General features: G+C 37.5%; 1 protein-coding gene across 1 annotated transcript in view; it reads right to left on the bottom strand.

Annotated features, from left to right (window-relative positions):
* The window catches only part of LOC107653587 (alpha-1,6-mannosylglycoprotein 6-beta-N-acetylglucosaminyltransferase A-like), a 93,126-nt gene extending 74,035 nt beyond the window's left edge, over positions 1-19,091 (bottom strand). Inside the window, exons 1-2 of the mRNA XM_016440328.1 lie at positions 18,946-19,091; positions 4,666-5,077 (exon numbers count right to left, since the gene is read on the bottom strand). Of these exons, the coding sequence (XP_016295814.1) occupies positions 4,666-4,906 (241 nt within the window). The 5' untranslated portion in view covers positions 4,907-5,077; positions 18,946-19,091. The remainder of the gene's footprint in view (positions 1-4,665; positions 5,078-18,945) is intronic.
* Between the last annotated feature and the right edge of the window lie 7,032 nt (positions 19,092-26,123).

Genomic DNA, 26,123 nt, shown 5'->3' with positions numbered 1-26,123 from the left:
ATTAGGAAATCGCAACGTCTCAAATCGCGATTTCGATTTGATTTCGATTAATCGCACAGCCCTAATATAAATATAGTATTTTTTTTTTCTTTTCTTTTTTTAGTTATTGCATTATTTGCATTAATATATTTTTGTTCAATGGATAGGCCTACTTTATTTTATTATTATTTTATATATGTTTTGCAAAAAATGTTGAGAACAAACAATAATTCTTGGACCACAAGACTGTTTAACAGTGTTATTAAATTATTACTTTTTTAAAACTTAACTTAAACACTAATATAATAATATTAATATAATATAGGAATTTTGAGATCATACAATAAACTTTGCACCCTCTGCAACACCACCCCAATCTCCCTGTCGAAATCCCTGCCTTGAGGAAACAAAGTACTTCCTCATTGCGGTTGAGTTTCCTCTAAAAGCATAGGCCTTTAATTAGCATTAACATTTCACCTGCATGCTATTGGGCTCAATTCTCCTACAAGAAACCCAAAAGTCACAGGTGCTTAATTGCACCACACGCCTCTGGAATCTTCTTGAACTTGATAAACATCAACAAATTGCAACTTCACCCATAAAAGAAGCAGTTTAGCAGTGGAAACGATGGGTGTATTGTTTGCAAAAGGCTGCATGGTGTGTGTCTTTGCTTCTGGATCGATAGTCATCCGTGGGCCGTAATGAGGCCTCTTGCCCAATGGAGCAGCTCTATTAGTGGCATGAATAAGTTATCGACGGCTGTGCTGAAAGAAAGACTAAAACAGACACCGTCGTGGCTTTCTTCTGTTTAAGAACGATGACGATGTCTCTCTAAACATTGCCTGTTATGGTTGCAGCTGATCACAAATGCGATTTCTGCATGGCACTGCTTCTCAGCTGCAGCCTCAGGCCATCATGGGAGCTAAATATAGGTTAAAACATGCAGTGGAAGAAAACAGTGCCAGGAAAGACAAAGCCAGAGGAGGTGAGATATAAGGCGTAGTGCTGCAGCGGTCATGTCGATTTATGCAGCTGATATGAAAAACGGACTTCAAACTGACTGCTGGATGCAAATTGCACAACTGCAGTGTTCCATCTCCCACAGTTTTTTGGATTCCTGCAGCTTTTCTTCACAGTACGGCTCTCTATTCCTCACACCATCCTCAAATGTATTCAAAGGTTGCAGGTTGTTTATGGAGCTGCATTTGAGCAGAAAACATTCAGAACTTCTACTGCAAGCAGTGGACAAAAAGTGAACTAGAAAACTTGTTCCATTTCGGCTGCGACTGACGATGTAGAGTGACGTACGATGTCAAGTACAAAACCATGTGATCAAAATTGACATAAAAACATCAAGAATTTATGATTTTTAATCATTCTGAAATGTTGCGATTGCAGCAATCAATGCAGATCAACATTATATGCAAATAATGTCAACTATGAAATGTGGTTGAAATTTACATTGAAACATTAAGAATGGAGAAGATTTGAGAGGAAAACAGAAGCAATAACAATAAATCAAGAGTCATAAATCTAGTCGTATGATGATGTCAGCAACGAAACGATGTAGTCAACATTTACATTGAAACATCAAGAATGGATAATTTTCAGTCGTTTTGCGAATACTGCAATATTGCGATGTTCTCTTGCAGGAATTGATGCGGATTCAACATTATTTGCAAGTTTGTTTAATTTCATCTTAAAGTGCCCCATTATGGATTTTTGAAAATTACCTTTCATGCAGTGTGTAACAGCTCTAAGTGAATGAAAACATCCTGCAAAGTTTTAAATCTGAAAGTGCACTGTGTATAAAGTTATTGTCTCTCAAAAGTCCACTGAATCATTGAAACGAGTAGTTTTTAAAACGAATCCCAAGCTGTTTCATGTTGACATCAACATGAAACATTAGCATATTGCCCGCCCACTTGTTGGTCTTTTCCTGTTGGTCTGAATGAAAATGCAGATTCATTCTTTGCCACTAGGTGCCGCTTTTGGAGCAATAAAAATAGCGGTTTCCCCGGTAACGCTGTACACAAAAGCAGCACTGCGCTCACAAACATTGCTTTATCAGGCATTACAGACATGATGAAATGAAAATGAGACCAATCTGACCAATCACCGCAGATTAGCGTCACGCAAAGGAGGGGTTTGAAAAAATGAATCGTTGAGCGAATCGTTTGGGAGTCGTTGAGCAAGTAAGGTAAAAATAAATGCATATTATAAGACAATGAAAGTGTTTTTGACCTTGCATGCATGTCAACCTGTTGTTGGGGACTCCCAAAACCAAAATATGAACCTTTCATTACCCATAATAGGGGCACTTTAAAATGTCAATTTGGAAGGCAAATGAAAACAATACCAAGGAATCAAGAGCCATAAATCCAATCGAATGATTAGATGTCAACTATGAAACTATGTGGTCAAAATTTACATGGAAGCATCAAGAATGGATGAGTTTTTGCAAATGTTGCAATGTTGCATTTACAGGAATCAATGCAGATTCAACTATCATAAAACACAAATTTAAGGGGAAAAAAACTAAAGCGAAATCAAGAGTCATAAATCCAGACGAATGATGAGATGTAAACTTTAAAAAAAAACTTTGTGGTCAAAATGTACATTTAAAGGGCATTGCATTCTGAGTTATTTACACGGTTAAAGAGTTGGATTCTCATGCTAAACATGGCCAAAGTTTAAAAACACGAGTTGGACGTATGACGGAGTATTTCTGTGCCAAATGCACTCCTGCTGGATTTGAATAAGTTTCTGAAAGTTGTTTTCAAGTATGGAAATCCTTATATGGGCACTTCTCGCAGAAGAGCGAGCGCACACATCAACCAGAGCAAGAGTGCCCCCATCAACGTGCTTCATTTGGGTTATGGAAGTCGTTGGCAGCGCTGCACAGGACTTGCTCGAGAACAATGTCTTCAAAGAAGTGTGTTTTTGGATGTGAGGGAAAGATAACCTTGTTCAGCTTCCCAAAGAACCCAGCGTTACGTGAACAGTAGGGATGCCGGTTGAAAATCGATTCAAATATGTGATGATTCAAATCGGTTGAGATGCTAAACAAATCGCGATTAATTTAGGTGTAGGAGTTTATATGAATGCATGTCTGAGGGGAACTTACTGTCTTTAGAAAAGTTTAGATGGTACTTTTCATCTTGCCTCTGTATAATGCATATTAAAGTTCATAAGTTTAGCGCTGCTTTGTTTACAGCGGAAACCACGAAATGCTTTAAGCGCCACCTGCTGGCAGAGAGTGAATCTGCATCTCATTCAGCTCTGCTGTTTCATGCAGATATTTTTATTTATAGTTTCACAAAACTGAAGTCAAACCATTCTGTTATACAATTGTACAAATTATACAATCTTATTTAGTTTAAAAACTGCTCATGTTGCATGTATGCAGCATCTTCATTTTGTTAAAAATAATAATAATAATTGTGAATCGAATCGAATCGTGAAATCAAAATCGTGAATCGAATCGAACCGTGAGTTGAGTGAATCGTTACATCCCTAGTGAACAGTGGATACAGTGTTTTTTTGTGTGTTTTGTTGGCAATCGGCACGTAAATGCATATAATGTAAACAACACGAACATGCTTGCAACTCTTCAGCTTCGCCCACGGCACGTCTCCAGGAGCTCAGCGGTTTTCGGAGCGAATCGTAAAGCTGTATCTTTCTTTTATAAATCTGATAAAACTAAAGACTCTTTGGAGATATGAAGGATGCAATACTACTCTACAGGTACGCAAGATTAACATGGCATTTAAACACCAAGCAAGCACGATTTTTAGTCGTTTTGTGAATATTGTGATGTTATGATTGCAGGAATCAACACAGATTTAACATTGTTTGCAAGTTTGTTTTATTTAATCTTAAAACGTAAATTTGAGGGGAAAAAATAAACAAAATCAAGAGTCATAAATCCAGACAAATAATGAGGTGTAAACTCGAAAACATTGTGGTCGAAAATTACATTTAAAAACACCAAGCAAGCATGATTTTTAGACATTTTGCGAATATTGCAATATTGCGACGTTATGATTGCAGGAATCAATGCAGATTCAACATTGTTTGCACGGTTGTTTTATTTCATTTAATTTAATTTTTTTGTTTTTTATTTTATTTTAACACGTACAATTAAGGGGGAAAACAACAAAATCCAGAGCCATAAATCCAGTCGAATAGATTGAGATGTCAACCATGAAACTATGCTGTCGAAATTTACATTGAAACAACAAGAATGGATGATTTTTAGTCATTTTGCGAATACTGCGATGCTGGATTTGCAGGCATCAATGCAGATTCAACATTACTTGCAAGTTTATTTTGTCTTAAAACATAAACCTTAAAAGGAAAATGACAGCAATTGCAAGGAATAAAGAATCATAAATCCAGTCAAATGATGAGATGCCAACTTTGAAACTATGTGGTCGAAATTTACATGGAAACATCAAGAATGAATGATTTTTAGCTGTTTTGCGAATATTGTGATGTTGGGATTGCAGGCATGAATGCAGAATGAACATTATAAAAGACAAATCAAGAATTCAGGATCCATAAATCCAGTCAAACTGAACATATGTTGAACCCTGAACCCTTATTCAACCATAAACCTACCACCCTAACTGTAACCCAAACCCCAAACAGTAAAAGCAAATATTTTGGTACACAAGGACTCACCGTATGCAGTCATGGTGCCTACGTAGGGTCCGTCCATCACGCTCTGGTTCTCCTCAGCGAGGGCTTTGATATATCGCTTGCTGAGGTCCAATATTTGCATACGTAGTTGAGCGCTACTTTCGTGTGTCACCCTCTGCTGGATGGTGAAATGAAGCAGCATCATCCCCCAAATGAAGCCAAAACTCACCAGGAAGAATCCCAGCTTTTGGGAGGACAACTTCCACAGGTACACAGAGCCCATGGCGAGGAAGTTCGTTTGTGTGATTGTGTGAAGTGTGTGCGATTCAGGATGAGTTGAGCTTCATGATGTTTGAGGGGCGTGGTCTCTACTCATTGTAGTCCATTCCTTTTAGCACAAGCTGTCAATCAAACCAGAGACACACCCACCGGATGCGCCATCACAATGAAGACACTGGAAAGAACAGGAAGCGTCAAAATTAGGGAAAAAAACAATTAATCTTACACAATTAAACGACAAAGAAGACATTAAGACGTTATTTTCAGGTGACATTTTTGCAGTACAGTTTTTTAATTGGCAGACAATAAAATGGGAAAAAAATCTAAAGAGATTTGGGCCTTTAAGCAACTACCCAGAAGACCATAGTAACCACCAAAAAGCCCTTAGACATGCCACAGATTACCATATTAGGAACCACCCAAAAGAACCAAGAAATTGCCAGATGACCCTAGCAACCACCCACTTGACCCTAGCAACACTTAGAACACCTTAGCATAAACCCAAAACAGACAAAAAATAAGCCAGAAACCTAGTAACCAGCCAAAAGACCCAATAAATTCAGATGGCCCTGGGTGGCAACTAGGGTTGGGTATCGTTTGGGCTTTTTTCGATACCGGTGCCAAATCGATACTTTTAAAACGGTTCTGGTGCCTAAACTGTGCCTGAACCGATACTTATTAGAAAATAAATAAATAAAAAATCCCCCAAAAATGATGGACTGGCCATTAGAATAGAAATAGAATAGAGAGTGCAAATGTTAGAGTGTCAAGTTTTTTAATAAAAAAAAACAAGCAGATAAAATTAGAAGTAGCATTAGAATAGAGAGTGCTAGAGTTAGAGGGTCAAATGAAGATGAAAGAGATGTGTTTTCAGCCGTTTCTTGAAAATATTAAGGACTCAGCTGCTTGGATTGAGCTGGGCAGGTCAATCCACCAGGAGGGAACAGTTAATGTAGAAGTCCATGAAAGTTTAATCTTAAGTCAGAAAGTGAAAACAACATGGACACTCTCGTTACTACAAAGATGTGTTGGATTTGTATCATTAGAGCTTTCCGACTTGAGTTCACGTGCATTTTCTCAGTCAGGAAATTATTTTTCACGTGCGGTGCCAGTGATGATGCTTCTTACGTCCGTTTCGGAGAACCAGAGGACAAATATTTCAATCGATCGCTCAGGCATGGCACCGAAATGAGGCACCGAAATCTGTGTTCGGATTCGGTTCAAGTACATACCGGTTACATAGGTACCGGTGCCATATTGGTACCGGGTTTCGGTACCCAACCCTAGTGGCAACCATGCAAAAGACCCAAGAAATTACCCAGATGACCCTAGCAACCGCTCATTTGACCCTAACAACCACCCAGTTGACCCCAGCAACCACCCAGAAGGTCCTAGCAACCACCCAAAAGACCTAGATGACCCTAGCAACACTCAGAAGAGCCCAGCACCCACCCAGAGGTCCTAGTAACCACCCAAAACCAAAAGACTCTAGAAAAGACACAAATGGCCCTAGCAACCACCCAAAAGACCCAAGAAATTACCCAGATGACCCTAGCAACCACTCAATTGACCCTAGCAACACTCAGAGGACCCCAGTAACTACCCAGAAGGTCCTAGTAATGATCTAAAAGATAGCAGTTTCCCTAAAAGATCATATATGATCGTGGTTTTGCGCAGCTTGTCAGTGAACAACGGCTCTGTGTAGTAAATGCTGCTCCGTGTGAAAGCACGCACGTGATGGAGATTTACCGCTGATTACAGAACCGGCTTTACTAAGAAGATGCGCATTAAATATCACATGCGATTTATCGTGCAGCCCTACTAGAAACCACTCACGTGCCCTAACATCTGCTCAGAAGACCCAGATAATTACCCAAAATGTCCTAGTAAAGACTCAAAAGACCCCAGAAATGGCCCAGCAAGATGACTCTAGCAAGTAGCAACCACTCAAATGACCCTAGCAACCACTCAGAAGAGTCTAGAAAACTCAGACAAGGTCCAGAAGTGGCTTAGCTGCAAAGCATGCAAAGGAAACTATTTTCTTCCACCTGTGCTGCCAGGCAACGTGACTACAGCTGTGACATCATAATGGATGACTGCATCACCAGGGTCACAATATGGTCTCTGGCGTTTCACATTGTTTGGGATTAAACAGTGTCTGACGTAACAGACCGTGCCATGGCATTTCAATGAGCAGATCGAGCCAAAGCAAAGGATGGAAACGTTAAAGCAAACCTAGACTGACAGGCTTCCAGAGAACAAAAGACAAAATAGTCATTTTACATGAACACAAATATACTTGTTTGCATTTGGGCATAGATTTAAATACAGCCAGCAGAAGGGGATGCCACATAAAGGACACACAATAACTACAGAAATTTCTGATGTAGTTGAACCCTTGATGACCCTATAATCCCAGAATAACCAGTTTTAGAAACTCTTCAATGCCCTTTCTGACCTACTATATGTGACCTTTGATATTTACTATGTTGTTTAATGAATGTTGTTAAAGCAATAAGCCACTGGAGGCAGAGGTGTGAAGCAGTTCTTACAACCTTATTAAAACCACTGTGACACACCCTTGAGTAACAGTAACAGGATAAAATTTAGAGCCTAAATAGGTTTAAAATGTGGGATTATAGTAAGAATAAATGTTATATTGATTGTAATGTGATACTGTCTTTAACATATATATAGTAGATATTGTAGCTGGCATAAATGCATTGTCTCTAGCATAAAATTGTCGCTAACCTAAGTTTAGGGCCCTATGAAATTATCCCAAGCATTTAAGCTCCTGTCTTTGCGTTTCTCCCCTGTCGGATCTACTTCGTCTGTACATGTGTCATTCCTCGCTCCTGTGTTGGATTACCCCAGTGTTTCGTGAATTAAAAAGACTGTTTATTATACTCCTTGTCTCCATTGTTCCTCAGACAGTGTAAGTGTGACAATAAAGCGCTGCATAAAAGCATGATATTATAACTATATAATGTGACACCTCAGCCAATACATTTTTAAAAACTATTTGCTTTGCATATTCACATTCTGACAAACAATGCTTTCCTCTAACAATCCAAATGGGTGTAAAATTTACATATATAGAAATTATGTACGAACGTCATTGACATTGTCTGGCAAAGTGTGCTCAGGTTCTACAGAAGCAGGATGCTATGAAACTCCCTCAGCCAGGCACTGTTCACGATTCCAGAGTTTGCCGACACATATTTCCCACTTTAGGCAGAAGAATTCAAAAGTCAATTATTCACAAGTGGTCGCAAATGTCTAATGAAACGCAAAAAGAAAAGAGAGCAAAGGGCTGTGTTTGATCTTAACGCAATCATGAAATACAACAAAATAGACTTTGAAGTTCAATGCTGGTAAGGAATCCTTCCCAGACAACAACTGCCTTGCTTTGCCAAACGGACGTGCTGGACACACACTTAAACTCCCACACACTATCTCCCCAATGTACTATTGTACAAAATATCAATTAATCTTAGCTACTAGGGATGCTCCAATCAGGATTTTTGCAGCCGATACGGAGTACCGATTTCTTGTCATGGTGATCGGCCGATACCGATTCTGATGCTTCAAGCTTTATATAGACTGTTTCATCTGGCGCACACGCCTGGCCCGAAGTTAACTTCCAGTCTGTGTTTGTTTATCAGTCTGGCTATGGCGCCAGCTACAAACACAGTTAAAGTTAAGGTGGTGAGTAGACTGAAGTTGGGCTCAGGTGGTTGTGCTGTGGTATGTATTTCCCATACATTTATGTATGTGTGGCGCTCACCACAATATCAAAACTGACTGATTTTCCAAAAGGCTTCGCTGAATAAACATAAGCACGTTTTCATTTAATCTTGCATGTTATATGCCTGATAAAGCAGCGTTTATGAGCTCAGCGCTGCTTTGTGTACAGCAGTTACTGGGGAAACCTGTTTCTCCCGCTTTAAAGCACCTCCTGCTGGTAGAGAATTAATTAGCATTTTTTGACTAAGTCCGTCTGATTTACGCTGCAAACATATTTTGCTTTTCCAAATCCATGTGTGGGGCAATAAAAAATGCATTCTGATTATTTGCGGGTGGGTCACGGCTGGATAAAATAAATAATAAATGATGCAAATATTAACAAAATTTTTTTCATGAGGCAGACAATTTCGTGCGTGTGTGTGTGTGTGTGTTTTCGTTCACCTGATCGGGAAGTTGCAGTGACAGAAACGGTGACATTCCAGATAAAGTTTGAAAGGAGTAAAGCCTGTGTTAATGCTATTGAGTAGGCTAATATGGCCAAAGAAGATATTTTGTTTTATAAATAAACGTTCATTTAAAAGCAGCCCACGATCAGCGTATTATGTTACCGTTATCCCTTACGGCTCCGACGAGGTTTTGTTCCGTCCTCCACGCTGTGACAACTCACAAAATACTATTTTTAGCCAAGCAGCGTAGAGAGCTGCTTCAGAAACATGCCGCGGTTGGCTCATAAAAACAAGCACTGACTAGAGCGGCCGCGATCAGCTCCAGTGTACCGACGAAACATGCTACCTATCAGATTGTGCTAGCAAAAATATATTTGCATTGTTTTAAGGGTACGTTTAGGGTAAGGGTAGGTGTGGACGGGTAGGTTAAGGGTAGGGGTAGGTATGGACATTTAAAAAAGCCTCAAACCACATGAATAAGATGCTGGTAGCACAATCTGATAGGTAGCATTTTTCGCTACCTATCTTTTTAATGGGAGTAGCACAATCGGAGCGTGTAGCACAAATCGTCAGAACTCCGGTAGCCGTGGAGCCGTAACGCGCCGCAGACACGTGCAGTGAGGCGCAGATCAGCTCTAATGTCACTGAATCTGCTGTTAAAAATTAACCATCTATTCATCATATCATCATGCAAAACATACACGACAAATAGCAAATATTTAATTGTTTCTCGAAACGTCATAGCATTTCCACACCAGCGCCAAATCATTTTATGTCCCCACTCCCCACGTATCATGTACATCGTCACACGTTGACGTCATCAAATCGGTTCGTGAGATCGGCCAAGTGTAGTGAGTACCGATCGAGTCATAAAATGTGATTATCGGCCGATACCGATCTCCGGCCGATCGATCGGAGCATCCCTATTAGCTACAATTATTAAACACTTCAATATGAATCACACAAACGGAAAATCTACAAATCCACACTTGAAGTACAAAGCAGTAAACCGGCAAGCAAAAGATGCCACATAACCACAAAGAAACTAGGTCAAGACGTGATTTTCCATTAGGTTAACAAATCTTATTAAACCTGATACTGGTATTTTAACAACCCCCTGGACACAACACACACATGCAAATATGGCATACTCATATCATTCATATCACATAATAACTAAACAATGACCAGTGGCCCAGAAATTTCATAGATTACGTAATTTGCTGCTAAAATTATCCATAAGAAAGTTACACCCTTTTATCTGTATTGTGTCAGTATTAAGAGTGGGTGTAACAGTTAATCTTTGCACTTTTAAAATGCTTTACTATTGTAAAGGGTGTTTTTTAACCAAGAAATGACCATTTTTGGCCTCAGGCCATCCCCGGCGTAGATGAGCTCGTTTCTTCATCAGATTTGGAGAAATTTAGCATTACATCACTTGCTCACCAATTGATCCTCTGCAGTGAATGGGTGCCGTCAGAATGAGAGTCCAAACAGCTGATAAAAAAATCCACTCACACCACTCCAGTCCATCAATTAACGTCTTATGAAGTGAAAAACTAGCCTACATATTTGAAAGAAACAAATCCATCAAGGCATTTTAACTTTAAACCGTCACTTCCTGCCACAATATGAGCCCATAATCCATATAAACACTTCCTCCGGTGAAAAAAATCCATCCCCTGTTGTCCTCTCACATCAAAATCCACCAATATATTTGTTTAGAGCTGTTTTTGCTTGTAAACGGTACTTGATCTGTGCATATTTTCTCCTGATTCAGACATTTTTTCACTGAAGAAAGCAATATTACAGATAGAGGACTCATATTTTAGCTGGAGGCAACAGTTTGAAGTTGAAAAAGTCTTAATGATTGGTTTCTTTCTTACAAACACTCAGCTTTTCACTTCAAAAGATGTTAACTGATGGACTGGAGTGGTGTGGATTACTGTGATATTTTTTATCAGCTGTTTGGACTCTCATTCTGACGGCACCCATTCACTGCAGAGGATCCATTGATGAGCAAGTGATGTAATGCTACACCCTGGATGGCCTGTTCCATTATCCACAATTTCTAAATCTGTTCAAGCAGTACTACAAAGTACTGTTGATAAAAACATAAACAGGATTAATAATGTAATATAGGACAAAGACTAATGTAGTATGTTTTGTAATTGTTCTGCAACAAACTAGAGTAAATTGTATGAAGTCTTGCTAAAAAGTAACTTTATGAGAAATGTACTAATACACTGTAAAAAATAAGTGTAATTTTAACTGTAAAATTTTGTAAAAACGCTACGGAAAAAAAATGTTAATAGGTTAACAGTAAGTTCCCGTACTATATACAGGGAAAAACGGTAAAATATCTAACCAGATATTTCATGTAATTTTGCAGTAAAATGCTGTTAATTTTACAGTTTTTAGAAGTAAAAATAACAAATCAATGTATAATTTAAAGTCAAAAACTGTAAACTGATATTCCCAGAATTCCCTGCATGACACTCCACATTTGAAAGTATTTTGTTTAAATAATCATGTTTTTTAAATAGTTTTTGTTATTAGTTATGTATATTTGGGCTTTATGTTACATCTTCTGTTGTTTAATGAAAGTTTAATGCATTATTTAAGTATCATGTGTGTTACCATGATGGTGTTTTGTGTTTGCATGAATGACTCTGTGCACCTTCTATATATTAGTATATACTTCTGCTTGTGGCGAAGCTACTTGTGATGAGCTTTGATTCTTCATGTGGCTTTCTCTTTTACCACCTGCATTATTATGGTGGTTGTCAGTATGTTAAAGGTACAAAACAGATTTTAATAGCAGTGTGCATTGTTGAATTTACTGATTTACATTCAAATTTTCTTGTTTGTAAATTACAGATTTATACTGTAAAATTGACAGTTTTTGGCCGTAAATGTGTTTACTGTTTTTCTGTATTTTTTACAAAATTATTCTGGCAACCACAGCTGCCAAAATTATTTTGTAAAAACTACAGAATTTTTTTTTACAGTGTAGATATGAACAAAACTACTTAATTTTATAAATGACTAGTAGCTCAGGCTTAGGTCATTTCAAGTATCAGAGAGGAAACTCTATTATTATTATTATTGTTTATTCCACGATAAAGTATAATTACAATCAAATTTTTCTAAGCAATTCATTTGTAATTATTATAATGTATCATGCTTAATTACAGATTGCAAATGTTCTTTCTGAAAGGGGAGGATCTCTTGAGAGGAGAAGATAATATTGTGAGAACTTTTGACCTTTGTACACACTACCTTGAGATAAGCAAACATCTAGTGCTATCTTAAACTAAGCAGTGTTATCTTATATCAAGCAGAAGGCTATGAGGGCATAAATCGCCTCTGACAGAATTGACATTACATTATGATTACACTAAAACTTATCGAAGCTGCACAGTAATGCACACTTGGACGTATCCAAAAATGAAATTTTACACAGGAAACTTTGATTACTCAAATTATATCATAACTATCGGGCTAACTGATCGATTAATGAGGAAAAAAAATTTACTTAAATGATTTTAGCAAATGGCTGCAATATAACAAAGAGTGAAAAATTGAAGGGGGTCTGAATACTTTCCGTACCCACTGTATGTAATGGCAAACAAAAGGCCGAACTTTTAGTTTATTCTTCTTAAGACTTTAAATTGAATCATTGTGCCTAGCTAGCAAACTGAAGTAAATGTTCTATTTGTTGCGTCTTGGAATCAAAACTGAAATGCCAGTTTCCAACTAAACAAAACTACAACTCCTGCACTTCAGAGGAACCCTGCAGGGCGCGAGTGCCTGAAATAGTGTGGAACAGCATTCATAGAGAAAGTGTCCGTTCCCTCGGAAACTTACATAACCATAGGACAGCTATGGAAAATGCTGATGAATAATTTACCATAGGCACTAGCGTTTTCACCAGGAGTTGGTCAAAGAGGTTATTGTACTGTACTGACAACATTGAAAAAGATTAATCAGTTGGGCTGAGAGAATTTCAGGTTAACTTGGGCAGTTAACACACCCACGAACTGACAGTAAACGTATCCGGCCTGATTAAATTTGCACATGATAGGTGCTATTGCTACTCAAATGACAAAAACTCTGCCCACATCTTGATGAAATTCTATAATAAAAATATGTACATTTCTTCCAGTCTTCTTAATTTGATCACACCGACTGCTGAGAAGCACTTAATGGAATTACTAAATGCTACAGATTCTAGCTCTAAGGATTCATTTAAACTAAAACCAAATGTCTCTCAAGTAAATATTGACAACTATAGTAAATATTCTCGATATTATCTGTTAAAATAGTTTTGCAGTTGTGTCAGTTTGCACTTAAAGGGTTAGTTCACCCAAAAATGAAAATTCTGTCATTAATTACTCGCCCTTGTGTTGTTCCAAACCCGTAAGACCTTCGTTCATCTTCGGAACACAAATTAAGATATTTTGGATTAAATCTGAGGGCTCTCTGACCCTCCCATAGACAGCAAGGTAACTACCACATTCCCGTGTGATTCAAGTGGTTCAACTGTAAAGTTACGAAGCTACGAGAATACTTTTTTGCACAAAGAAAACAAAAATATTCCACATTCTCGTCTGTACTGCGTCACTAGTGGACGCGCGTTCACGACAGTATCATGACACGAGTGTGTGGCGGCGCTGACCCAGATCCGGCGTAATGACGTCATCACGCCAGACCTGGGTCAGCGCTGGCACCGCCACACGCTCGCGTCATGGTACTGTCTTGAACGCGCGTCCACAAGTGACACAGTAGAGACGAAAATGTGGAATACAGTCGTTATTTTTGTTTTATTGACCACTGATGTCACACGGACTACTTTGTCGATCATCTTGGTACTTTTCTGGACCTTGAATGTGGTAGTTACCTTGCTGTCTATGGGAGGGTCAGAGAGCCCTCAGATTTCATCAAAATATCTTAAATTGTGTTCCAAAGATGAACGAAGGTCTTCAAAATTTTTGGGTGAACTAACCCTTTAAACATCACAAGTAACCGTGAATATCACATTATTAATATTATTATTATTATCTTAACGAAATTTTATAATAAAACTAGGCTATGTACAATTTTTCCCAACATTTTAATTTGATTTCGACTGCTGAGAAGCACACAATGGAAGTACAATTTCCAACTGCAAAAATATTCATTTCACCACTTCCAAACACTTTTTCTTTCATGTTCACTGAATAAACATTGCTATAATACTTATTCCTGATAGCATCTGTGTAAGTAGACAGTGTTTGCACAGTATGGCACCACAAAACTAATTACACTGTATTTGTACTTAAACATCACACTTAGATGCACATAATGAAATTTACTGCTGTTAAAGTCCCCATGAAATCAAAATTACATTTTTTTGGGTGTTAGTATCAATATGTTAGTCTTAAGGTTATCTATAAGGCAGTGTGCTCCAAAACAGTGACAAAATTCGCATTTAGAAGAAATAAGCATTCAAAGCTTGCAGTTTGTCACTTCTGCCAAAACGGCTCAACGATTTTTTTGACGTCACATCGTACTTCATCTTCTCATCAAATCTTCTGACCAATCAAACGCTCTCTAGAATCCGAAGCGCCCACCCCCTGCACTATAAATAGGCATATATTAAAAACTTTTACAACTACACAGCCTCAGCATGATTATGACCACTATTTTGTTTTACTAAGAGTTTCATATTGAATCTAGGGGGTAATCTATTAGACTGTGGCTGTCAAATACGGCTTTACCGAGCTCAACGGCTCCCCTCTGACCCATGCAGATATAAACAAAACGCTATTGGCTAATTTAAAAAGGGGGTGGGGCTGCTCGATATGTCCCGCCCTCTCTTCCTGTTTCAGTTGAAATTACGTCACCACATAGAATAATGCTGCGTGTTTCAAGGCACTTCAGGGGAACTTTAAGGTCAAAAAGGGCCTTTTCCTACACACGCAGAAGATAGTACCCCCACTGAGGCCTGCTGTCAGAGCAATTCTCTTGCGGAAATATTCTGAATGTGTGAATGTTAGTGTCCTAAAAATATGTTCAGAAGTCATTACATAATTAAAATTGACATCTTCAGGCGTTTTTTAAGATACCGCTTCCAGCTTTCAAACGTAACTGCCACAGAAATGCATTTTGGGACAGGTAGGCTAGTCTTAGGGGAATAGTTCACCCAAAAATTAAAATTTGCTGAAAATGTATTCATCCTCAGGCCATCCAAGATGTAGAGGAGCTTGAACAGATTTGGAGAAATTTAACATTACATCACTTGCTCACCAATGGATCCTCTGCAGTGAATGGGTGCCGCCAGAATAAGCATCAAAACAGCTGATAAAAACATCACAATAATCCACAAGCAATCCACATGACTCCAGAAAAGCTGCATGTTTGTAAGAAACAAACCCACCATTAAGGCGTTTTAACTTTAAACTAGGGCTGTGCAAAAAAATAAAATGCGATTTTCATGCTCATCTCGTCAGTAAAGCCGGTTCTGTGATTAGTAGTAAATCTCCAGCACGTGCTTTCAGATGGAGCGGCATTTACTACACAGAGCCGTAGATCACTGACAAGCTACAAAAAAATCGCGTTCATAACCGGCAATGAATCGCCTGCGATTTTGAACGCGATTGAAAATCGCATTCGATTTTTTTGCACAGCCATACTTTAAAGTAAACCATAACTTCTGGCCAAAATATGTGTGCATAATTCATAATAATGATTCCTGCTAGTGTTGTCACGGTACCAAAATTTCAGTATTCGGTACCGATACCAGTGAAAATCCACGGTTCTCGGTACCAATTTCGGTACCAAAGCAAAACACAAAAACATGCTAATTGAACAACATTTTTATTAATAACGTTAAACAGAAGAGGTTGCCAGGTTTTCACAACAAAACCCGCCCAATCGCGTTTCGAGGGGTCCCCTGTTAAAAATCGCATTCCGAGGATAAAATACGTGTGTTTTGGCGGGGTTCCCCTGGTAATTCGCATTCCAGGGGCTAAATATCACGTTAATGGGGTCGTTTTTCAACCCGCGGACATGAAAAACAACCCGCGGCGACTTGGCAACACTGGAAGAGGATAACTGTCTGATAGCGCATCAAGAACCGGGTTGACCGGGTACCGGTGCTTAAGAAAACCTGGTACCGTAACGGTTTCATTTTTTTAGTACCGACTTGGTACCGAAATACCGGGTCTTTTGACAACACTACTTCCTGCAGTGAAAAAGTCCATCCCCTATTGTCGTCTCACATCAAAATCCACTGACATATTTGTTTAAAACTCCTTTTGCTTGCAAACAGTGCTTAATTTGTGCATATTTCTCTCTTGATTCAGACTAGACACCTTTTTTACTGGAGAAAGCAATATTATGAATAGAGGACGTCTCATTCTGACGGCACCCATTCACTGCAGAGGATCCATTGGTGAGCAAGTGATGTAATGCTAAATTTCTCCAAATCTGTGCTGATGAAGAAACAAACTCATCTAAATACTGGGTGGCCTGAGAGTAAATCTTCATTTTTGGCTGAACTATCCCTTTAACTGTACCAAAGCAATTTTTCTTAAAACAGGTTCTGAAAAGAAAAAATGTAAGAGGTGTTTCCCTGTGCAAACGTTTTGCTGTTGCTCAGGTTTTCAAGACAATGTCAATAAACGTCAGCTCAACTTAATCTAGACATCAACATAAAAGCCGACTGACAGTCTCATGTCAATGCCCACAGTGAAATCCATCAAAACAAGTTGCCGTTAAAAACCAGGTAAATCTCATAAATGAATAATTCTTATTGAATGTCATTTGCTCACTTAAAACACATCAAACCTCCTGAACTGGTGAAACAGACTATCTTCTGTTACCTGGAAGAGAGTTACTATTTATATCATTCACAACCACTGCTTCGTTTCACCAACCCAACGCAACCCACATCCATTCCACAAATTAACTCACATAAAGCTTCTCTTATACAAGTTCAAGAGGTATGAACATAAAGAAAGCTTACAGTAAAACAGGGTGGAAAAGTAGCCAGTGTAATCGAAGCGGGGGCAATCGACTTGAAACGAATGGCCAAGGTCAACAGCTATTCATTGATACCACAGATTAGACTCTTGATTTACACTGAACTGACGGTCTATTTACAGACCATCACACATGAGATCAAGCGCAGCCCATGAACAGGACGTTATAAAGATATATGTGGCAAATAAAACACTTCAAAACACACAGGACATTTCTGAGCCTGTTACAACATGGACGTTGTGCTAGTTATTGGTGTTTCTCCATCCTGTGAAGTCAGTTCAGTTTTAACATCAGGGAATTTTGTGTTCTGAGGCAAGCTGCGGCTAGCAATTACTGTTGCGCGCAATTACAGCTAAGGATTTGAACAAACCCTTAACCTTAGGCATTAAAATTTTTGTCACATATTAAATTTCATGCCACTGTGCACATGAATGAGATGGTATAATTAATAGCCATCAACTGAATCTGTCACAGAAAAAATGTCACTTTGTATCTGAACAGCAATAAAAAGTATTGAAAAGTATGCACTAATAATGAAAGTTGAACGGCAACTTTGAAGCGAACCAAACATATACTGACTTTGTTTGAAATGAACCAGATTACTGTCGGACTTTCTGTGGCGGGACAGAAGACTAAACGCATCAATGTTACGTTTATAAAACACTGCACACATTATCAAATTATGCAGTGCCCATAGACAGTGATATATGACGCAGAAGAGCCAGTTATTCTTCATAACTGACAATATGACAACTTAAAAACCTCTTTAATGCATTACATTCTGAACTGTGGTCTAAAAAGGCTTCATCAACTGGCACTTTTGGGACTCAACCCCAAAACCTTCTCTTTATCACCTCAGCATTTTAACCACTACACCAAACTACTCCAAAATTAAACCATTTTAAATAACTACACTAATATTCCAAATTCTAATGTAGCTTAATGGTTAAAGGCCTAGGCTGGCAATCCAAAGGTTGTAGGTTTGAACCCCATAAGGCTGATCCTATCGCCACTGTAGTGACTGTACCCTTGACAAAGACACTTAACCTCAGGTTACTCTGTAATACACTTTTAAAGAAGTACTGTGGTTGTACTATGGTAAAATGATGGTATCACACTGTAATGTCATTACATTTTAACATACAGTATCTCACAGAAGTGAGTACACCCCTTGAGGGGTGTACTTTCATGGAGCTAAATTATTATCATATTATGATAATTATTTAGTTCCATGGAAATACCTATTACCATGGTATTTAACTCGTAAATACCTATTACCATGGTATTTACACGAGATAACTAAAAAAATAACATGTTTTTTGACAGTACGTGTCAAAAACATGCTAATAGAAGAGTACCTGTTTGTATATGTACAAAAAAGTACAACTTGTTTTGATACATTTACCATGGCATTCTAATGGTATAGCCTGATCTAAAAAGCACTGACATGTAACATGGTTTGGACATAATATCATGTACTACCATGGGTTTTTAAACAGGTACCTTTGTAGTACCATGGTATTCTTGAAAGTACCTTGGAGTACAATGTCAGTACCACGGTCTACATCAAAGTACGCCTGTATTACCATTACTTTAAGACAGAAGAGCCACATTATGTTGCAGTAAGGCTTATTTGTAAATTTATAATCAAATCAAAGATTAAACACCTAATGCGTTTGTGATCGATAGATTTTAGTGTATAAATAACACAAATAAAGACGTATAACACATATGCGCGTGTTCCGCAGTGGACTGCAACGCACCAAACGCGCCCTGCTTTCATTTCGTACGCTTTTAGTAGGTAAACCAAACAAACACTAACCTGATTAAAGATTTAAGGTGGTGATATGAATGTTAAACGCTGTAGAAAAGCCGATGTTTGCGCTGTGATCGGCGTCGGTGTGGTTCCAGGCACCTGACAACGGTCGGTGTGTTTCGTTTCGCTGTCTGATCACATTGAACACAAAGAGCGTCGAGACGCACAGGAGACCTCAGGGAGCGTGGCGATTTTACCTATGTGATTGAAAAGCGTAAGCGTGTGCGTGTGTGTGTGTGTTTAATTAGTTAAATTATTTTATCAATTGATACAAATAACATAACTAATCTTAATCTTACTAAATGTTTTGGACGCCAAAACTAAATGAGAAATGTTTTAAAGGGGTCATATGATGTTGTTAAAAATATGATAAAGAATATCTCTTTGGATTTGAGACTTTAGTCTTTGCAACTTTACAGATCTTTTTTATGCACCAAGAGCTTGTAACACTCCAAAGAGAAAGGAAAAATCAAGTGACTGAGAAAATGCCTCAAAATGATAAATTCACAATAATAAAAGTGTTACTCAGGCGAATTTTTAACACTATATCGATTGTGTCATGAACCGTTCCTAAGCTTACATTAGAAAAGTGGCTGATTTGTGAATGAAAGATTCATTTGAGTCTAATCTCTGCAACGAATAACTCTTTAAAAGTGAATTAACCCGTGTTGTCGAGTTCAACTCACTAGTCCGGTTTCAAGTTCAACGGTCAACCGCCCACTTGAGGGGAAGATTATCAGAGAATATGACGTAGGCCTAGATATCGGTCTGTTCCTCACACAAAGCTATCGTATGACTTTTGAAAACTTGAAATATAGCTATAAGGACTGCTTTTATGTTGGTTTTGTGGACGTGACATCTTCAGTCACCATTCATTGTCGTTAAAAGACATTCTACAGAATTTGTCCTTTTGAAAGAAAGTCATACGGACCTGTAACTATGTATGGGTGAGTAAACCTTAACAGAATGATTTTGAGGTGAACTATCCATTTAATGTTGATTTTGACAGATTTTGGGGTAGATTACGAAGTGTTGGCGTATTCTGCCATCTATTGGACTTTAAATGAACTTGCAGTTCAAAAGCTGATTTGGTTTGTCCTTTAAATATGACGATTAAAGTCAATCTTGTGAAACCAATAAAACATAACAGAGCAAAATTCGCTTTAAAAGTAGCTATAACACCATACCGGCTGATTTCTGAAGGGATTTGTTAACATTCATAACTCATACCAAAACCACAAGGAACTTTCTTCAGTGGAATGTCACGTCTTGGTTGAACTCAATGAGTAAACTATTAATGAATATGTACTTTGGAATCTGTTTAGGACTGAATTTTGGGCTTAAAATGACGCCAGTTTGAACGTATATTCATGCTTTGACAGAAAATTCAAGCTGAAGTGCTGCTCCTTTGAGAAAAATTCAACTGAACAGAAGTGCTTTTGAAAAAAAAAATCTATTCAAAAAGAACATTGATAGGCTACTATGAAAAGTACGTAATGGTCCAAGAATTCAATCTTTTCTTCACAAATACAGTGGATCTCATTCTTGTTTCTTTTCCTGCAGAGTGAGAAAATCAGCATCGAAATAAAAAAATTAAAAAACATGAAAATGCTGCTCTTTTGTAGTTCAGGTGTAATGGAGATTTCATGTAAGTATCCACTTCATTTTAGATGTTTCTCCGAAAATTTCTTTGGGGAACAAAATTAGATTAAATCAGTTATTAGTAGTTCATAGTGAGATCTCTGACTTTTGGTTGTAGACTCTAGTACCTAATAAGTAACAAAGCATGAGATCTTTCTGAAACTACAGAACTCTACAAAAATGTATAATAATAATAAAAAACCTATTCAAAAAGAACATTGATACAAGTACTTAATGGTCCAAAAATTCAGTCTTTTCTTCACAATACATAGTGGATATCCAATGTTCCTTGATGAATGTCATAAGACAAGGACAAAATTTACAGACTGTAGAAATAAAAGACATTTGCTGAAAAATCACTGAAGGAAACTAAGCTCTCATTCTTTCTCTCTATTCATCAAATTCTATTCCTCTCTCACTTCCTTTCAGCATGAAGAAACACTCTTATATATTAATCTCCCTCCTACTCTTAACAGGTAACCGTCTTGACAAGTTCTGCGAAAGCATAATTACACATTTCACAGGAAATTACAACCCCATTTACGGACATCCCATCATTCTGTGCGCAGTGTGCTTAGAGGGCGTCTCAGAACAGATCCTTAACATGAATCCATTACTTGAACAAATTTGCACAAAGCTGTATGTCTTCTTTTTTCATGTATGTTACAATCAGATATGCAAAACATGGAAATGCCTTTAATCTCTGAAACTCTGAAATTCTCCTCCTGTATATTTGGTAGTTTCTGATCAGTGTGCATGTCTTCAAAGTGTGCCTGTGCATTTCAGATAAGCTTCCTGCGCTGTTTACAGTAAAGGACTGAAGGAACTGGGCCATTTTTGGTGGGTTTGTTGCTATGGAAATGGACAGTGAGCACTTGGGTGATTCTAAGTCAAGCAGATTGTGCACACTTGCACCTTTGCATGGTAAGAGATCTCATAAAATGCTAATAAAATTTTCCTGTGGGTCATCTTAAAGTTTGAATATCTTCAGTTTTTCCTAAATGTAAACCAGTTCTATTTAATTTAATAGATTATTCACATTTGAGGGCTAAAATTACATTGAAGTCAATCTCTCCTCCCAGGCTTTCTCTTGGCACACTGAACACCACTGAGGAGCATTTTATTGCTCATAGGTTGCTGTTTTAGTGCTCAGGAGACTTAAAGAAGTTCTCTGTAAGTATCAGCTTTGTTTTATGCATTAAAGTCCTCAGGAAAAATAAAATTGTTGACGTACAGTATGAGTGGAGAGCTTTAAAATTGACATGGACAACAGCTCAGATGATTCACTCTTGGAAGAACTTCATGCAATTTTTGAGAAGCAACTGAGATATTAAAGATACCTCATTCATGTTTTGTTCCCCACAAGAGTGTGAAAATCAGCACCGAATTAGGAATAAAGAATGAAAACGTTATTGGTCAGAAGCTGCTCTTTTGTAGCTCAGGAGATATAATTGAGATCTCATTTAAGTATCCACTTCATTTTGAGATGTTTCTTCTGAAAATCCTTTTTGGAGAAACAAAAATAGATCAAATCAGTTTTATGAGTTCATAGTGAGATCTCTCACTTTTGACTGCAGACATTGGTACTTTGACAAGTCTGAGCACAGTTTGAGATTTTTCTGAAACACTAGAGGTGGGTTTTCTTAGAAGAAACATCTAAGACGCATGAAAGTTATGTGGAGTTCTCAGTTTTCTCTCCGTTTAATCTCATTTCAATCTATGAGAAGCAACTGAGATATTAAAGAGATCATTCATGTTTTTGTTCCCTGCTGAGTGAGAAAATCAGCATCAAATTAGGAATAAAACAGAAAATGTTATTGCTCAGAAGCTGCTCTTTTGTAGCTTATGAGATATCCATTTTGTTTTAGATGTTTCTACTAAAATTCCTTTGGAGAAATAGAAATAGATCACATTAATTGATGGGAAATGTGTTCATGAGTTCCTAGCGAGATCTCTGACTTTTGGTTGCAGACTTTGGTACCTTGACAAATCTTGAGATTTTTCTGACACTCTATAGGTGTTATTCTTAAGAGAAACATCCAAGAAGCAGAAAACTTACACTAAATTCTCTATTTGCCCTACATTGAATCTCCTTGCAGTTGAAAAGCAACAACGGAAATGTTAAAGAGATCTCATTCTTGTTTCTTTTCCTGCAGAGTGAGAATATCAGCATCAAATTAATAATTTAAAAAAACATGAAAATGCTGCTCTTTTGTAGTTCAGGTGTAATGGAGATTTCATGTAAGTATCCAGTTCATTTTAGATGTTTCTCCTAAAATTTCTTTAAGAAACAAAATGAGATTAAATCAGTTATTAGTAGTTCATAGTGAGATCTCTGACTTTTGATTGCAGACTCTGGTACCTTGACAAATCTGAGCACACTTTGAGATCTTTCTGAAATTCTACAGGTGTTATTTTTAGAAGAAACATCTAAGAAGCATGAGACTGTCCATGTGCTCATCATTTAATCTCCTTGTAGTTGAAGAGCAACACCTGAGATATTATATAGACGTCATTTGTGATTTTTCATTTCTGTGGGGTTGCAAACACAACCCTGAATATTTATTAAGTAACCCCAAAAAAGTAATAAAGCAAGTCCAGCGTGAAGTTGAAAATTCGACTCAGATCTTTAGAAACAGTTTTTGCTGGTTACCATAACAACACTTTTGTGAAGATCACTGAAGGGGAAAAATATATTCAGGTACCGTCTCATGCAAACATTTCAGAAACTATTTCAAAAAATGAATCATTCACTTGACATACTCCATTGTTGACGCTTTGCAATTTTCATATGAATGTTATTTCACTTCACACATTTCTGTTCAGTTTCTGGTTTAATATGAAAGGATTCTTACACATCCTTTCCCTAGTGGAAGCAAAAGGTTATTGAGTGCAGGGATGTGTTCCCACACACATGCAGGCACACATTTTCATCAACATACATTTCCTTTTACAAATACAAATTGCCTTATTAAAGTGGTTCCGTTTCTCTCTCTCTCTTTTTGGCTCACAAGTGGCAGTACACTAACAAGGAATTTTGCTACTATTTTTGCAGTGTGTAACTTACACAGCAATGTTTTGGCTAGAAAATATTTAGCGTTGCATACTGCACACTATTTTACAGACTATATAAAAATACTATATTACAATACTATTTTAGTAAAAATATAAAAAAATACAATTAAAACATAAAAATACTGTTTTTAATTGAAAATATAAAAATACAATTGACAAATATATATTAAAACAAATATATATAAAAACATGACAAATAAAATTTTAATGAAAATATAAATAAATAAAAATTTTAATAAACATTAAAAAACTTAAATATGTTTAATAATAAAATTAAAATATAGTTTTGAATTAAATATGAAAACAGAAAATAACGTTTTAATGAAAAAATACAATTAAAAATGTTTTTAAAATAAAAATAACTAACAAAACACTAACAAAATAAAAAACTTTTAATAAAAGAGATTAAAATACAATTTACAAAATGTAAAAATACATTTTTAAATAAATATATTTGTACAAATTATTTTCATTAAAAAAAGGGTATACATTGTATAGTGCATATTTCAGATGTGGCCCTTTATTCAGCGGTGTCTGGCATGTTTCAGCATTTGTCCCTTACATGCAGCGGTCCAGCACTAATCTGAGAAGGATGTACGACCCAAATGAGCACGATTCAAATAAAACAAAGACAACATGGTGCTCTGCCCAGAATGCAGAGGAAGGTGCAAAATTCCAGCACAAGAGTCCAACAGAAAAGAGGATTTAAACAGAGACAGGCGAGGGAGACAGAGAGAGGGGAACTTTTTGAAGCTGTCATATTTTGAAAGTGGTCTGATAAGGCTCTTCACACACCGCCAAAAACCAGCTGCCTTCGGGGCAGAGTTCTCCTTCTTACAAGACGGATTTGAAGGGGGAAAAATTCTGATGATGAATATGAAACCACATGAAGGACAAGATGAAAGAGGAGAACATAATAGAACGAAGGGCTTGAATTGAACGGAATAGAAATAATTCTGGTGAGGGTAGTTTTGTCTTGAACAGATAGAATAACCTCAGTGTTGCGAGGCGAAGAGAAGAGAAGATGTGTGTTTGAGACAGATAATCAAGGTGGTTCGAGTTAAATTATTGTCCAAATCAGTGAAATTGCTCTGAAATTGCTGTATATTCTCTCTTGTCTCTCAGACGAAGACGGATACAGAAAGAGATGCTGTTCACCTGTTTGAAACACTGAATGCACTAACACAGCTGATTTTATATAAAATATAAAATCAGTCAAACCATGCCTGAGTAAAGAATATATGTGGTCAGGTTGTGCATCTCCCTCCAAAATGAATAATAGCTCACAAACACCCCCGCTAGACATGGATCATCTAAAATGGACAGATCGAGGTGAAAAAGAAAAGGACGTTAACACAGATAGAAAGGCTTTAAAATCTAAAATGTAAAGACTTCTGTAAAAAGCTTTGAAATTAATCTCTACAGCGCAGCTGTGACTTCAGTAGCGTCGCTGTTTAGGCTAAATCAGGTCAATTCGAAGCAAAACTGCGCTATTTCTACAGCTGTGGCTTTGACTCTCTCCTTCCTTCCACTACAGGGATCCCCTGCCTAGCCTACACATTCACCCAAATCAACCGTCTGGCAAATCTACTGAACGCTTCTCCATGTTGAGGAATTTTGCGGGTGATCTTTTGGTAACGCGTCAAAGCGCCGTTGGGCACCATTGTCTGCGCGTGAGAATGAGAAGATTCGATGTTGTGGCGGAATATAAAACTTTACGCTCTATTTTCACCAGAAAGATAAAGTTTTCGAATTGTTTGGAGAGGAACAATAATTTTCCGTGTGGAACGATCCGCTCCGTTTGTGCGTAATTGCACCGCTTTGTTTTGGTTGAGAGGATTTATTTTCTTCGTTTAACGTTAGCCGTCAGACAGCTATCCCAAAGACGTAAAACAAAATATTAAAGTAGCATTATAACATTGTAGATTTTGTAATATATATTTTTGAGTTTAAAAGTGAACTGTAGTATTGTGTTATAACAGAGCTTTATGAGATAACGATGAACTGAGATGTCAGCTTTTAGTGATAGAAGCGCTGCTCGCATTCTGTCATGCCAAACAATGCAAGCAGCAGCCCGCGCAGCCCATGCTTGCTTTTATGTTAAATGCACGCAGCAGCCCATTCTTGCTTTTCTGTTAAAAATAACAGTGGTTTGTGAATGTTGATGCTTAGCCTAAATAACAAATATTTTATTGGGAGCATTTATACTGGGATGTTGTGGATCTTAGATGTTACAGAACCATTTAATGTAAACTTCTTTGATGTGTTGAAAAAAATTCCATATAGATTACTTTTATGCGGGCTTTTGCGGGCGGGAGCGGGACAAAACCAACCCGATCTCACGAAAGTGCGTATAAATAGTACGCAAAATAAAAACGAAAACTCGTGGTATTGATATGCAAAAATGGACTTTGGCGTGTATATGCTACGCGATGGGTAGGTTTAGGGTTGTGGGGTAGATGCGTATC

This window comes from Sinocyclocheilus anshuiensis, unplaced genomic scaffold, assembly GCF_001515605.1.
Source record: "Sinocyclocheilus anshuiensis isolate Anshui unplaced genomic scaffold, SAMN03320099.WGS_v1.1 scaffold1079, whole genome shotgun sequence".
NCBI lineage: Eukaryota > Metazoa > Chordata > Actinopteri > Cypriniformes > Cyprinidae > Sinocyclocheilus > Sinocyclocheilus anshuiensis.
The sequence above is the reverse complement of the archived record's forward strand: the minus strand, read 5'-3'. Positions and strand labels throughout refer to the sequence as shown.